The sequence below is a fragment of the Ovis aries genome, chromosome 3, assembly GCF_016772045.2.
Source record: "Ovis aries strain OAR_USU_Benz2616 breed Rambouillet chromosome 3, ARS-UI_Ramb_v3.0, whole genome shotgun sequence".
Lineage (NCBI taxonomy): Eukaryota > Metazoa > Chordata > Mammalia > Artiodactyla > Bovidae > Ovis > Ovis aries.
Window position 1 is genome coordinate 216590819 of NC_056056.1, and position 16916 is coordinate 216607734.

General features: G+C 51.9%; 1 protein-coding gene across 3 annotated transcripts in view; it reads left to right on the forward strand.

Moving 5' to 3' along the window:
* Positions 1-9040: 9040 nt before the first annotated feature.
* The window catches only part of SYNGR1 (synaptogyrin 1), a 30110-nt gene continuing 22234 nt past the window's right edge, over positions 9041-16916 (forward strand). For all 3 annotated transcript variants that reach the window (XM_027968125.2, XM_042247754.1, XM_027968126.2), the window contains exon 1: positions 9041-9190. In XM_027968125.2, the coding sequence (XP_027823926.1) occupies positions 9092-9190 (99 nt within the window). In that variant the 5' untranslated portion in view covers positions 9041-9091. The remainder of the gene's footprint in view (positions 9191-16916) is intronic.

Below are 16916 nucleotides of genomic sequence, written 5' to 3' on the forward strand. Positions count from 1 at the left end.
TTTAAGCCAACAGCAGATAGTGGGACAGTCTGGCATTGTGTCTCTCCCAACTGGATGCACGCTGAAGTGCACGACATCATGTGTGAACTACTAAAGTCCAAATGTTTCAAATACATGTTGTCATGAGGAAACAGTGGAGAAGAAAATGGCAAAACACTCCAGTATTCTTGCCTGGAAGATCCCCACGGACAGAGGAGCCTGGCAGGATACAGTCCATTGGGGCGCAAAGAAGCGGCTGAGCACGCACTCAGGCACGCATGAAGAGACAGACTAGTCATGCCTCTCCGGCTTTCAGTTTCACTAGGCCCCTTCTCAAGCTCTCCCTTCAGCCCTCTACATTTATTGCAGCTCCCGCAGACGCGGTTTGCAGTGTATGCAGAGGTGACGTATGACAGCTACAACATAAAGCAGGAAGAAAGTGAAAGTCGCTCAGTTTTCTACTTTTACTCTTTGCGACCCCATGGACTATACAGTCCATGGAATTCTCCAGGCCAGAATACTGGAGGGGTTAGCCTTTCCCTTCTCCAAGGGATCTTCTCAACCCAGGAATCGAACCCAGGTCTCCCGCATTGAGGGCGGATTCTTTACCAGTTGAACCACAAGAGAATTTTTTTTTCTTTTGGCTATACTGTGTCTTCGTTGCTGCCAGATGGCTTTCTCTAGTTTCAGTGACCGGGGAACATGACATTCTGGAATGTGAAGTCCAGTGGGCCTTAGGAGCATCACTATGAACAAAGCTAGTGGAGGTGATGGAATTCCAGCTGAGCTATTTCAAATCCTAAAAGATGATGCTTGAGAGTCCCTTGGACTGCAAGGAGATCCAACCAGTCCATTCTGAAAGAGATGAGCCCTGGGATTTCTTTGGAGGGAATGATGCTGAAGCTGAAATTCCAGTACTTTGGCCACCTCATGCGAAGAGTTGACTCATTGGAAAAGACTCTGATGCTGGGAGGGATTGGGGGCAGGAGGAGAAGGGGACGACAGAGAATGAGATGGCTGGATGGCATCACTGACTCGATGGATGTGAGTTTGAATGAACTCCAGGAGCTGGTGATGGACAGGGAGGCCTGGCGTACTGCAATACATGGGGTCGCAAAGAGTCGGACACCACTGAGTGACTGAACTGAACTGAACTGAGCAACTGAACTGAACTGAAAAGATGATGCTGTGAAAGTGCTGCACTCAATATGCCAGCAAATTTGGAAAACTTAGTAGTGGCCATGGGACTGGAAAATGTCGATTTTTATTCCAATCCCAGAGAAAGGCAATGCCAAAGAATGCTCAAACTACCACACAATTGCACTCATCTCACATACTAGCAAAGTAATGCTCAAAATTCTCCAAACCAGGCTTCAGCGATATGTGAACCATGAACTTCCAGATGTTCAGGCTGGATTTAGAAAAGGCAGAGGAACCAGAGCTCAAATTGTCAACATCCGTGTATCATCAAAAAAGCAAGAGAGTTCCCCCCAAAAATATATTTCTGCTTTACTGACTATGCCAAAACCTTTGACTGTGTAGATCGCAACAAACTGTGGAAAATTCTAAAAGAGATGGGAATACCAGACCACCTTACCTGCCTCTTGAGAAATGTGTATGCAAGTCAGGAAGCAGTTAGAACTGGACATGGAACAACAGACTGGTTCCAAATCAGGAAAGGAGTACATCAAGGCTGTATATTGTCACCATGCTTATTTAACTTATATGCAGAGTACATCACAAGAAACGCTGGGCTAGATGAAGCACAAGCTGGAATCAGGATTGCCAGGAGAAATATCAATAACCTCAGATATGCAGATCTTACCACCCTTATGGCAGGAAATGAAGAACAACTAAAGAGCCTCTTGATGAAAGTGAAAGAGGAGAGTGAAAAAGTTGACTTAAAGCTCAACATGAAGAAATCTAAGGTCATAGTATCTGGTCCCATCACTTCATGGCAAATAGATGGGGAAACAGTGGCTGACTTTCTTTTGGGGGGCTCCAAAATCACTGCAGATGGTGACTGCAGCCATGAAATTAAAAGACACTTACTCCTCGGAAGGAAAGTTAGGACCAACCTAGACAGCATATTAAAAAGCAGAGACTTTACTTTGCCAGCAAAGGTCTGTCTAGTCAAGGCTATGGTTTTTCCAGTAGTCATGTATGGATGTGAGAATCGGACTGTAAAGAAAGCTGAGCACTGAAGAATTGATGCTTTTGAACTGTGGTGTTGGAGAAAACTCTTGAGAGTCTCTTGGACTGCAAGGAGATCCAACCAGTGCATCCTAAAGGAGATCAGTCCTGGGTGTTCACTGGAAGGACTGATGTTGGAGCTGAAGTTCCAATACTTTGGCCACCTGATGCAAAGAGCTGACTCATTTGAAAAAACCCTGATGCTGGGAAAGATTGAAGGCTGGAGAAGAAGGGGACGACAGAGGATGAGATAGTTGGATGGCATCCTCGACTCAATGGACATGAGTTTGGGTAAACTCCGGGAGTTGGTGATGGACAGGGAGGCCTGGCGTGCTGCAGTCCACGGGGTCGCACAGAGTCGGACATGACTGAGCGACTGAACTGAACTGAGCTGAGTGAACGGGGGCTACTCTCCAGTTGCGGGTCACAGGCTTCCCATTGCAGCGGCTTCTCTTGTTGTGGAGCCTAGGCTCTAGGACACGTGGGCTTCAGCGGTTGCAGCACGTGGGCTCAGTAGTTGTGCACACAGGCTTAGCTGCTCCGAGGCATGTGGAATCTTCCCAGACCCGGCATGGAACCCTCATCCCCGCACTGGCAGGCATATTCTTAATCACCAGGGAAGTCCTAGGGTGGTGAGGTTTTTACATTGCACTTGTATCAGCCGAGGTCCTCCAGAGAAACAGAACCGACAGAACCAATAAAAATATATGTACAATTTATTTATTTTAAGGAATTAGTTCATGTGGTCGTAAGGGGTGGCAAGTCTAATATCTGTAGGGCCAGCCAACGGACTGGAAATTCAGACAGGGGCTGATGTAATCTGAATTCCTTCCACTCTGAGAAGCCTTAAGGCTTTCACCTGGTGAGATGAGAGGCCCACCCACATTATTGAGGGTAATCTCCTTTACTTAGTCAAATGAGTGTATGTTGATCACATCTACAAAATACTTCCACAAGAACCTCTAGACCAGTGTTTGACCAAATAACTGGGCACCCTAGCCATTAGTAAAACTGCGCCAGGGCATTTAATCACTCTGACCAGCTTCATCACTAATTCATTCCTCAGATGCATTCATGCTATTTTCTCCACCTATTGTGTTCTTTTTGTCAATGTTTATATTTCTCATTCAATACTTCAAAGGAGTTCCCTGGCAGCCTAGTGGTTAGGATTCTGGGCTTTCACTACTGTGCCCTGGGTTCAATCCCTGGTTGGGGAACTGAGATCCTGCAAGCCGAGTGGCCAAAAGACACAAAGGTTCTATTTGATTCACTTTATTTTTTTTTGGCTGTGCCAGATCTTAGTTAGGGCATGCGAGATATAGTTCTCTGACCACGAATGGAACCCAGGCCCCCTGCATTGGAAGTGTGGAGTCTTAGCCACAGGACCACCAGGGAAATCCCACCACCCTACCCCAGCCCCGCCTCCACCACCTGAGCAGCCTGTGTTTCTACTCTGTGGTATTCAGCTGGTACACGAGTCAGTCTGGAGGGTTCAGGACAGTGGTGTTGGTGGCTGGGAAAGTGCTGAGTCCTAACCACTGGACCACCAGGGAATTCCCTCAGCTGGGATTCTTGACCCAAGTGTGAACATGATGTCTCAGTGGTATCAACACTGACTCCTTACATGACAGCTCAGGGCTGAGTGTTCCCAGAAGGGGAATGTGAAAGCTGTTTTTTTTCCCTTAAGTCCTGGGCCAGGAAATGGCACGATGTCATCCTATTGATCAACGAATCTCAAACCTGCCCATGTTCAAGGGAAGGCGAACTGGACTCCACTTCTCTGTAGGAGGAGTATCAGAGAGACCATTCTTCAGTGGCCTGGTGCCCAGTGGTGTTACATATATACGGAACAAATGACTCTGAGTGTGCAACCGAGGCCTGGAGCTAACTATATCTGTGTGCGCCTCCTACCTTCCCTCCTTGGGAAAAGAAAGGGATTGCTATATCAAAAGCCATCAGTTTTTTTTTTTTTAAATAAACTTTTTATTTTGTACTGGAGTATAGCCGATTAACAATGTTGTGATACTTTCAGGTAGACAGTGAAGGGACTCAGTCATACGTATATATGTATCCATTCTCCCCTAAACTCCCCTCCCATTCAGGCTGCTATATAACATTGAGCAGAGTTCCCTGTGATATACAGTAGGTCCTTGTTGGTCATCCATTTGAAATATAGCATTGTGTACATGTCCATCCCAAACTCCCTATCTCTTCCCTCCATTCTCCACACCCCTCTCACCCTGCAACCTCAACCATAGGTTCCTTCTCTAAGTCTGTGAGTCTGTTTTGTAAATAAAAGGCACATTTTTTAAAAAAATTCAGTTGAAAGACACTGCCAAACAGCTCCCCAGAAAGGTATCTTTGGCAAATTTTTAATATTATCATTAGGCTTTGGTTCATCCACTCAAATACAATGAATGCATTTTTTGCCCAGGCAACTCCACATTCAGAGAAAACAGACCTAACACCTACAATACTAAAGTAGCCTCCAGGGGGCAGGAGAGAAGGAGCAAAAGCAGGTTACAGCTCGGTCTGGGCTGGGAACTGGAATGTCCGGACAGAATAAGGCAGCTAGCTCTAGGTTTGCAAAAGCTTGACCTACAAAGGACAACCTGACTTCCTCCTTCGGCTTTGCTGCTAATGCAGAACACATAAATACAGACAGTAGAAGAGGAAGCTGTTCCTCTGACCTGCAACGATAGGTAAAAAGGAGAGATTCCTAGGTAAGTCAGGAGGCCACCCCCGTGTAGGGCTTTGTTTAAGAAAATACCTACCTACCCTGTCGTACACACCTACCTTGAAGACCAACGGGGCTGGGAGGCTAAAAGCCTTTGTGTCAGGCACTATTCCAAGCACATTTTGTGCATTCTCTCATTTAATCCTGGCGGTAATCCTCAGGGATAGGCACTAAGCTTATTTCCAGTTTTCAGATGAGCAAACAGGCACAGAGAGTTGAAGCTATTTGTCCAAGGTCACACAGTGAGTGGAGGAGGGTTGGGGGAGCCAGGATGCCCACCCAAGAATATCTCAGTCTGAAGTTCAGGTTCCTAAATACTACCCTTTCTGAGATTTTTTTCATTAGTGTGATCAGACTTTACAGCTGGAAGGGCTAGAGACAGTCTCTAAACTCTTCACACTTATGGCCCTATGCCTAGCAACAAGCCTAATGCAAGGTGGGCTTCAAATAAATATTTATTGAATAAATAAATAAATGAGCATGGCTCACTGATCTGAATATTATTCATGGATTCAGACCATCAACCTTGCTCACTTTTCTCTCCATAAAAAAATATAGGAATAACTTAAACAAATTGAAAATCACCCTTTTTATGGACATTTTTGCAAAATTTGACAAACATATATGGTCAATTGTGTAACCATCACCCCAGACAAGATATAGAATGATTCCATCATCCCCCCAAATTTCCCTGTGCTTCTTAGTAGTAAACCCTACACACACACACACACACACACACACACACGCACACACCCTCACCCCCAGCCCCTGTCAACCACTGGTCTTTTTTTTTGTTCCTATAGTTTTGCGTTACCAAGAATGTCACATGAAGGAAGTCACACAGCCTGTAGTCTCTTGTGTTTGAGTGTATTAATTGTTCATTCCTCTTGATTCCTGAGTAATATTTCATTGTATGAATGTTCCACAATTTGTTTATACAATCTACAGTTAAGGAGCATTTGGGTCATTTCTGGGTTTCAGCTATTCCCAGTGGAATTTCCATAAACATTCCTGTGCAGGGTTTTGTGTGAACATAGCTTCTCATTCCTCTAGGATCAATATCTAGGAGAGGAATTGCAAGGTCATATGGCAAATGTGTAGTTAATTATATAAGAAGCTGCTATAAGTGGCTGCACTATTTTGTATTTCCACCAGCAATGTACAAATGTTCCAGTTGTTCTAAATCCTCATTAGCACTCAAAATTGTCAAATTTTAAAAATGTTAGCTATTTCAATAGGTGTGTGAAATTACAGTATCTCATTCTGGTTTTAATTTGCATTTCCCTAATGACTAATGATGTTGAGCATCTTTTCGTGTACTTATTTGCCATCTGCATATCTTTGGTGAAGTGCGTCTGTTAAAATCTTTTGCCCATTTTTTTTTAAAGGATTGTTTTCTTACGATTGACTTTTTAAAGTCCTTTATATATTTAGGACACAAATGCTTTGTCATAAATATGCTTTGCAAATATTTTCTCCCAGACTGTGGTTTGCCTTTTCAGTCATTCTTTGAACAAGGTCTTTTGATGAGTGTTCTGAATTTTGATGACATCTAACCCATCGATTGTTTTCTTTTATGGATCATGCATTAGGTAATACATCTAAGAACTCTTCGACTAACCCAAAGTCACAAAAAAATTTGTTTTCTCTTAGAAGTTTCATACAACCATAGAATACAATTGCTGTATCAAATGAGATAACATAAGCAAAGCCCTTAGCTCTCGGCCTGCTGCAGAGTTAACATAAGAATCAATAAACAGAGTCTAAGGTGGATATTTGTGTATGGAATGTTTATAAGAGGTGCCCTCACACCCAGCACATTTCCTCTGCACAGATCTGGTGTCCTGTCATCACAGAATTCAAGATATTCTGTCATCACCGGGGCAACAAAGGCCCCTGCAGATAGATACCTTTATCCAACCACCTCCTGGAACCAGTGGGGACACGGAGGCCCTGGGGACTACGAGTCATCCTGAGAGCCAGACTTGGAAGCCATCATCCTCACTGCAGTGAACAGTCTTCCATCCAGCCTCTGTTTCCATGATACCTGGAGCTCTAGGCCAAGCAGTGACAGGGTGATGGGGACTAGGGTCTGTTTACTGAGCACCTACTGTCACAACAGACTGTGGAAAATTCTTAAAGAGATGGGAATACTAGACCACCTTACCTGACTCCTGAGAAATCTGTATGCAGGTCAAGAAGTAAGAGTTAGAACTGGACATGGAACAACAGACTGGTTCCAAATCAGGAAAGGAGTACGTCAAGGCTGTATATTGTCACCCTGCTTATTTAACTTATATGCACAGTACATCATGCAAAATGCCAGGCTGGAGGAAGCACAAGCTGAACTCAAGATTGCCAGGAGAAATATCAATAACCTCAGATACGCAGATGATACCACCCTTATGGCAGAAAGCGAAGAACAACCAAAGAGTCTCTTGATAGTGAGAGAGGAGAGTGAAAAAGTTGGCTTAAAGCTCAACATTCAGAAAACGAAGATCATGGCATCCGGTCCCATCACTTCATGGCAAATAGATGGGGAAACAATGGAAACAGTGACAGACCTTAATTTCTTGGGCTTCAAAATCACTGCAGATGGTGACTGCAGCCATGAGGTTAAAAGATGCTTGCTCCTTGGAAAAAAAGCTATGACCAACCTAGACAGCATATTAAAAAGCAGAGACATTACTTTGCCAACAAAGGTCCATCTAGTCAAAACTATGGTTTTTCCAGTGGTCATGTATGAATATGAGAGTTGGACTATAAAGAAAGCTGACCACTGAAGAATTGATGCTTTTGAACTGTGGTGTTGGAGAAGCCTCTTGAGAGTCCTTTGGACTGCAAGGAGATCCAACCAGTCCATCCTAAAGGAAATCAGTCCTGAATGTTCATTGGAAGGACTGATGCTGAAGCTGAAACTCCAATATTTGGCCACCTGATGCGAAGAACTGACTCCTTGGTAAAGACCCTGATGCTGGGAAAGATTGAGGGCAGGAGGAGAAGGGGACGACAGAGGATGAGATGGCTGGATGGCATCACCTATGCGATGGACAAGAGTTTGAACAGGCTCTAGGAGTTGGTGATGGACAGGGAGGCCTGGTGTGCTGCAGTCCATGGGGTCGCAAAGAGTCAGACAGGACTGAGTGACTGAACTGTGTGCCAGGCCCTTGGTTACAGCAGTGAACAAAGTAGACAAAATCCACACACTAGCAGAGGAAGACGATGAACAAATAATACTAATTACTGGAAGCACAGTATGATGGTGGGCTGGCATTCCTGCATGCCCAGTTCTGTCCCACACTTTGCAACCCCATGGGCTGTAGACCGCCAGGCTCCTGCGTCCATGGAATTTCCCCCGAAAGAATACTGGCGCGAGTTACCTTTCCTCCTCTAGAGGATCTTCCTGGCCCAAGGATTGAACCATCATCTCCTGAAATGCCAGGCAGATAATTTACCACTGAGCTACCTGGGAAGCCTGCTGGTAGGGTGGGGGTAGGCAGGACCTCTCCCAAAGAATTTATTGTCCTTCTTCCGCCTTTGTTTCTGAGCCAAGTATCGCTGACCCCTCCAGGCTGGGAGTGGAGGACACATAGGATTTGAGCAGTGAGCGTAAAAGCAAGGTGGAAGGCTAGGAGGTTGGGCAGGGGGTGGGGAGCTGTGCTTCAGAAGGCTCTCGAGAGAAAGGTTATTCATTCACGGTTCATTCATTCGAAAAGTCTTCCTGCGGCACCTCCTGTGTCCCAAGCACCCCATAAAGAGGACAAAGGCGGTCCCTCCTCGCTCATTATATTGGGGGCAAGACAGATCGCCAGGAAACCAGCAAACAAGTAAGGAAGGTGGTTTCATCCCAGAGCCGCGTAGGCTCGGAGGGGGCAGTGATGGTCGCAGGGCGGCCCGGTCCTGGGGGGCGGCGACAAGCCCTGCATTTGCTGCACACACACACCCCCTCCTCGTCCCCCCGCCCCCTCTACTTAGCAAAGAGGTCACCAAGCCGGCGACGAGCGCGCCCTCCGCCCGGACCGCAGAACCCGCGCCCGCCCGGCTCCCTCCGCGCACAGCGCCCCCTCGCGGGAGCCCTCGACCACGCGGGTGGCGCGAGCCGGGGAGGGGGCGGGGGCGCCGCGCACGCGCACGGGCCGGCGGCGCGCGCCGAACGGGGGGCACCGCGCGGGTGCAGCCACGATGGAAGGGGGTGCGTACGGAGCTGGCAAAGCCGGGGGCGCCTTCGACCCCTACACCCTGGTCCGGCAGCCTCACACCATCCTGCGCGTCGTTTCCTGGGTAAGGACGGCCGGGTGGCCCGGCCGGACTCGGGGTGGGGAGCCGGGGTGGGAGGTGCGGGCAAGGGCCGAGCGCCGGGACGGACGCCAACTACCCCCGGGGCACCGGGGGACCCGGGCGCGGCCGCTGGTGGGGAGCCGTCCGCCCGGGGTTCTGACGCCCGCCCCTCTTTCCTTCCCGAGCCCCCGGACAGGGGTGCCCAGCGCTCGCGGAGGCTTTCCTGCTCCCCCACCCCTGGCTTCCCGGTGACCCTACTACTTGCTCTCCCCCGCGTCGCGGTGACCTCCAGGCCGCGACCAGCCACCTCACGGCTCGGGCTGCGTGCGGCCGCTTGGGCGGACTGGCGACCGTGGGGACCAAACCCTGGTTTCAGGTGGCTTTTTTTTTTTTTTTGAGGGGGGGTGTGTGTCGGTGAATCACCAGGTGGCCTTGTTTTTGAGAGTGGGGGGGTGAATCAGGGCGTGGATCGTCTCGTGGGGGTGCACGCGCGCTTGCCATGGACGTTCAAGGAGGAGAGGGCAGGAAACCGGGCTTTTGTGGCTTAACCTGGACAGTGTGGAGCGACGCGGCGGGAGCCGGATTCCTGGCTTCCACTGGGAACTGCCTTTCCCGCAGCGTGACCTTGGGCTGGAAGCCACTGGAGAAATGTTCCTGGGAAACAAGTAGTTAAATTCTGAGATGGGCAGCGTCACCTCCTCTGGCTTGCCTCAGTTTCCCTATTTGTGGCCAGATGGGAGGAGCCTCCTTGAGACCTCCTTGGGCTGGGGACAAGCCCTGAACACACCTGGATGCCCCAGCAGTGGGGCGTGGGAGCCGGAGAAAGGACCCCTGCCCACAGAGAAGGGCAGAGAGGCCCGAACTTGACCTCCAGCCTGGTGAGGGCAGAATACCCCAGTGCAGAGAGCTGAGTGGGGGGGTCCCTGTTCAAAGCTGGGGTTGAGGAGAGGATGGGACAGAACCAGCACACGGCGAAGGGTTCACATGGCCTGGGAGGCACCCCCAGGGAAGGGAGGCCTGCCCCTCTCTGGAAAGGGGTATCTGGGGCTCCCTCGGGTTGCCCAGGCCCACTCACTAGAGGGTCTTGCCTCTGCAGGCCTGGGGCCCCTGCCTGTGGGCCTATGTTAGAAGTGCCCGCACTGGGGACACTGGGCAGGGGCCCTACCAGCCACCCCAGGGGGTGCACCTGAAGCCCGCTGAGGCCAAGGCATGCTCAAGCTCCCTCACTTCCTGGATTTTCAGGGCCACATTAGCGTGTGATGGGTGGGACCGTTGGGTGTTTATCTCTGGCCTCCCAGAGGAAAAGGGAGCTATTTACCTTTGCTTTGTCTTAAAACGTTCAAACCTGCCTCTGGTGCCTCAGGAAGCATCGTGGCAACATTTACACTCCAGGCTTCTCAAGTGCCCCCCAGATGGGGAGCTCTCTGGGGGCAGGGAAGCCCGGTGATGGCCCACGGCCAGGCACCCCAGGGGTACATCTTGGAAGGTTTGTGGTGCCAGGTTCATTCATCCGTGTCGTCTCCAGCTCCGCAGAGACCCTGGCAAATCCTCGGCAACAGTGCAGCTCTGGGGGACACCTGCCTGACCAGGTGGGCCGGCTCTGTGCTCTGCTTCCCTCACCTGGCCTCTGGGCCGCTGGCCTGGGAGGGTGAAGTCACCGGCTTTGTGAGGGGGTGTGGGCGTTTTGTCTGCCTGGGTCACTTCTGCTGGTGATGGCTTCATTTAGCGAAGCTTTATTGAGTCGGCTAGGCCCAGAGGGAAGGTGGCATGACTCAGACACATCCCTTTAGTGCCAGGGAGCCTCCGGTCCTGCCGGGGAGTGAGCCAGGCACCCCCAGGCAGAGAGGCTGGGAGCGCTCGGGGAGGAATCAGAGAAGCTTCCTGGAGAAGGTGATGTCAAATTGGGCCTGGAAGAATGAGGAGGGTTGACAGGCGTGCACATCCATGCACAGGGAGGACCTTCCAAGCCGAAGACAGAAAAAGTCACTACGCACCTATTGTGTGCAGGACTGCACTCACGATTGCTCACCTATTTCCCCTGGAGACGCACTTGAGGCATCTGAGGTTCAGAGAGGCCCAGGGTTACTGAGCATCGTGGTGGCAAACGAAGAGGATTTGAACTCAAACCTTCCTGTCTCCAAAGCACAGTGCTTTCCCTGGATCAGGAAGCATTTGGAATCCTGAGATCTCAGATTGGGGAAGGATAAGGGTCATCTGGGTCCACAGCCCCCATCCAATACCCCAAAGGCCCCCACAGCCTCCCAGCCCTGCTCACTACCTTTACATGAGCAGAGGTGTCTGATACAGGCTGATTGACACTTTTAAAAATGTACATAGGTTTTTTTTCCTAGTCATTAGAAGTAATACCTGCCAATAAACAGAGAACACAAGTCACTTGTGATGATTGTACAATGATATATACATACTTAGCACCACTGATCTGTACACTTAAAAATGGTTAAGGTGGTAAATTTTACGTTATGTGTGTGTGTGCTCAGTGGTGCCCGACTCTTCGTGACCCCATGGACTGCAGCCTAGCATGGCTTCTCTGTCCAAAGGGTTTTCCAGGCAAGGTTATTGGAGTTGCCATTTTCTATTCCAATGTTGTATGTATCTTACCACAAAAAAAAGGAAGAAAAAGCCCATGTGATCCCACCTCATAAGAAGGGCCTCTGTCTCCTTCCAGTCTTTCTCAAAAACACATGGTGTCCTGAGACATTTTAACATGCTGGGGTCATGTCGTGGACACATGTGCCGACCTGTCCTTTGCCCTCGGGTTCCTTCTGCTCCCCACAGAGTCTGGCAGGTCTTAAGCTTCACCTTTGAGCTAGTGGAGTCTGAGCATCCATCACCGATTTTCCCTGGTTTGCCAGAACTTTCCTGCCTTCTACACAGGAAGTCCCATATCCTGGGAGCAGCCCTGTCCCAGACAGACAAGATGGCCGGTCACTCTGTCCAGGATTCCTGTGCTCCCCAGACCCTTCTTGCAGCCCTGGAGGGGCCCTAGCATTGAGAGCACATGGGCTCTTGATTGTGTAAAAATCTGTAAAAGATCTTTGTTATTTCTGTTATTTATTTGAAAGTGGGCCCCCAAAGCATGTAAGCTTCAGAGAGTCACCAAACTTGGACCTACCCTAGAACCCTAGCCCCCAGGCCCACAGGACCCCCTGATCTCATGACTGAGGCTTTTTCAGCTCCTCTCCACCCCTGTTCACCTTCCAACCCCCTAGCTCGCTCCTTCCCCCAACATGTGAGGGTGATTGCTCACCACAGTGATTGAGAAACTGACCCTGAGGGTTAAGGTAGGGAGGGAGCTGATGAGTCCTCTGGTGGATTCCAGCTTGGACCCTTCCTGACCAGGGCAAGGTGAAGTTCAGTAGAGCAGGTAGAGCCCAGAGCTGCTCCTCTGTGTTGGCTGGAGGAACAGGAGGTCTGGCGCCAGCCGTGGCCCCCACTGTGCCTCTGTCTCCCCGTCAGAGGTGCCCAGTCTGGCTCTGATCCGGCAGCCCGTCAGTGACCCCTTTCTTTGTCCAGAGCCAGGTGAGAACAAAGGAGTTTGAGCAGGGAGCTGCTGCTGCTAAGTCGCTTCAGTCGTGTCCGACTCTGTTCGACCCCATAGACGGCAGCCCATCAGGCTCCCTCGTCGCTGGGAGCTAGCTGATTTCATATGAAGGCCCTCCTTCTGTTTGAAATGTACATCTTTACCTTTAGAGCATTGAAATGACCCATGGGAAAAAAAATAGTGGCGCTGATGAATGAGAGGTTTTCTTTTTCTTTCTGGATTAATACTCTGTTTTGGCACAAATTAACCAATAAACTGTTTGAGGTATTGCTGTTTTCAGAGTTGATCTCGTAAGGGCTTTAGCTTATACACTCAGGATGCTGTAAGTAGAGTGGGACATCTTTCCCGCCAGGATAGAAGTAAGGGGCAGGCTGGAGGTGACTTGTCTGCTGTCTGGAGACAGAGACTGGGCCTGGGACTGTCAGAGCCGCAATTCCAACCCAGCCTACTTGGGTCCACGTTCAGCGTACCACCCGTGGCTTCCCTGTCTGAGTCGCGGTGGCGTCAAGGAGTGGCTTGAGGGAACAGTTTTACACCCTCATTTTTATCAGATTCCCTCAATCACTGCAAGCAAACACTGAGTATAAAAGCTGAATTGGCAGGATATCCCTGGAGGTCCAGTGGTTAAGACTTGGTGGGTGCTTCCACCGCAGGGAGTGCAGATTCGATTCCTGGTTGGGGAACAGAGATCCTACACGCCATGGGCTGGGACAAAAAAACCCCAAGTTTGCTTTGCAAACGCAGCGCCTTCAAAATTAGACCCCCTGTCTCTGTTCCCAACCATTTGCCCTCCCTGTCCTGCCTAGAAATTCTGGAGCCTGCAGTGGCAGTGGGTAAAACAGGTCCAGGGTGGTGACAGAGCCTGTGGCCAGCTCTGGCGTTCGTTCATTCCACAAACACCAAATCCCTGCTGGATGCCTGCCTGTATGTCCCACCAGCAATCCTCTCGTCCAGTGAAAACAAAATTGAATCGACAGGAACCATCCAGAAGGCTTGGAATGTGTCAAGGAAGAGAGGAGATCCAGTGCAGAGTGGCTACCTCTGCCTGGGGGCATGGTTCCTGAGCTGATCCTGATAAAGAAGGTGGGGGAAGTGTATATTCCAGTTGGGAGGAACAGCAGGTCTGAGTGGGCTTCAGAAACGATGCTGAGCTCTTGGGGACCCTGGGTGTGTGAGTGAGAGTGAGAAGTCGGTCCGGAGGCATGGGGGCAGGCAGGGGGGCAGCCCAGGGCAAGCCTTGGATGCCAGTTTCACAAGCTGAGCCTCATCTGAGAGCCATGGAAAGCCTCAGAGAGGGAGTTCAAGCCGAGAAAAGAGGCGTGTTTTGGAAGCTTTCCTGCAGTGGGAGGTGTGACTTAGGGAGGATTCTGGGGGAAGGAGGCCCAGCAGGAAATGTGTGGAATGGTCCAACCTGTCCTCTTCCAGCACCAGGCAAGGCCCTGCCACTTACTTAGGGAGCTGGGTCCGGGGCTCCTTTGGCGTTTATCATTGAAGGTCTTGAAATCTTCCTCGCGTGTGGCTGACCTGTGACTGGCTGGTCCCATCACTCTCAGGCCTAGGAGGGGGTCAGGAGAGGGCTGGTAGGTTTCTGCGTGTGTCTTGGGCATCTCACGTCCTGGGACGGTACAGGAGCTTGAGGAGTCTTGGGTTTGGCTTTGACCACAGGGCCACCAGAAGGGGATGGAAAGTCCCAGCCTCATCAGTAGCATGGGATTGGGGTACCCAGGCTCCAGGGGATACCTGACTCAGTTTGTGAAAATGGACGTATAAAGGGCCTGCTGCCCAATCCGCTCCTCTGGGCACGACATCCCTGTCTAGTGGGTTTCGTCCCTCCCCCCGCCGCCTCACTTTAAGTGAGATTGCAGCCTGCACCTGACTTTCAGGACGTGGCCCCTGCTTCCTGCTTTGGGGAGTCCCCAGCCACATGGGGAGTCCCACACGGCCACTTGTGCAGAGCCGTTAGGCGGGCCTGAGCCTGGGGAGAAAGAACGAAGCCTGGGGGAGGGAGAGCGGAGAGAAGGAAAAGCCAGGAGGAGGGGGTGGGGAAGGGAAAGGGCAGATGGTAGAACTGGCATGGGAGCCGCGTTGGCACCTCCACCGGAAGAACCAGCTGTCTGGTAGGAGGGGAGGCCAGGCCGGGCGTCAGGAATGTCTGGGGCCCAAGGCCTGAGGCCATGTTCTGCGCCCACTCCGACTGTGACGGGTGGTGTGACTTGAGTAACAGGCCAAGATGGGGCCTCCGTTTCCCCATCTGTCAGATGGGAACAGGGGACAGGTTGGGCTGGTGAGTTCCCAGCCTTTCCACCCTCTAAGAACCCTCCTCTGCTCCTAGCACATTGCAGGTGGGGAACTTTGAGACCAGTAAGTGTTTGAAGAAGCGATGTCAACCTCCCCCTGACCCCCACCAATGCTTTGTGGGGGTCTGCAGAGCGGGCCTGGCCCTAGGGCCAGAAGCGTGTGAGCCGGACAGTGTCAGCTGGAGCCGGCAGGGTGGCCCACACCCTCCTCGTGTTTCTGGGGAAGCCCTCCCACCCAGGAAGGAATCGTGCTCACACCCCCTCTGCTGGGGAAGATGCATGGGGGAGGGGCACCGTGGGGAAGGGGTGGCCTTTTGGCTGGAACAGTCCCAGGCTGTTTAGAAAGCAAGCGTCCAGGAGCCCCAACCTTCCTGGGCTACTCAAACAGCTCAGGGTCCAGGGGTCAAGAGGACATGGTCTGTTCCCAGATCTCTGACCCTCCTCTGAACACCCCCGGACCCCTTCCTTAAAATTGCAGGGTAACCTGGTCCTGCCCGGCCCTGCTTCCCCGGGCCAAGAATGACAGGCCGCCTTCTTGGTGGGGACTACTCTTTGCTTCATGCCCTCCCTCCGCTGAGCCTGGAGATGGGACAGAGTCCTCCTGGCTCCTGAGGCTGCTCGCAGACCTTTCTCCCCCAGCTTGGAATCTCAGGCCAGCTCCGGACCAGCCACTGCCCTCACTGTGGCCCAGCCCCCGGGTCACTTCCCCTGTCCCTCGAAAATGCAGAGACTCCACGCCGCGCCTGCCTGCCCGCCCCAGCACCGTCCTGCCTGCCTTCCTTCCTGGTCTCTGCAGCTCCCTGCTTCTCTCCGGCTGGCCTCCTTCCTCTCCGCCTCAGCCACTCTCACCCGGCATACCCTGGTTCTGGCTGTCATTCTTGGTGAGAACTCAGGTGTCCGCCCCTCCCCTCCCCTCCCATCTTCCCAGCTCTCTCCCTTGTGTCCTTTACCCGGGACCCTCCCGTGGTGCCCCGGCCCTCACCCCATCCTCTCTGTGCCCCTCTCCAACTTGGGCTCCTGGGTGGTCTCACCTACCTGCTCTGGGCTCTAGCTTTCCTGCGTCGCTGCTGCGCTCACCTGGCAAAGTCCTGCTGGCATCCACCCTTGGCCTCCGCTTGCCCGCCCTCCCCCAGGCTCTCTCCTGTTCCGGCGGCCAGGCGAGGCTCGCAGGGTCCACCGGATGCCCCCGTCACCTGCTCAAGGACTCCAGTTCCCTCTCTTCCTCCTTCCCCACTCTCGCCTCCATCCTCCACTCTGGCTCTCTCCTGTCAGCTTACAAACGCGTGTTCTTTCTACCCCCTCGCCCAGTCCTCTGGTTCTCCAGAAGGTTTGGCTGTGGTTACTGTCCCTGCTGTTGCTCGCTGGTTTTCTCTCACACGTGCGCCCCGTTCAGGCCCTTGCCCCCACCCCGCCACCTTGTCAAGATCGTCTGTGACCTTCAAGTGGCCAGATCCCATGGCCGATCGTCATTAATGCCTCTCTCGGCTGCATCTGGCCCAGTGAGGGGTTTGTACGTCCTCCCGGTGGTTCCAGCAGGACTCTCGCCTCCTCTTTAATGTGTCGGGTCTGTGCGAGGCTCACACAGGGAAATGCAGCGGAGAAACCACTTAAGATCCGGAGGTGAGCGCAAGACCTAGAGTGAGGTGACGTGGAGACACTCAGGCCGGACGGGCTGGAGCGACGGGGCCAGCCAGGCGCAGGGGGGATGTTCCAGGCAGAAGGGCTGGCAGGGGTGCAGGCCGAGGCCGGGAGGCACCACGTGGTGATGTAAGTTCTGGGGGGCAGGGACCGCGTCCATCAGGCCACAGTCACGTCCCCAGTGCTAGACGGCGCCTGCGTCCCGTCGGGGCTCACATGTGGGTGAATGAAG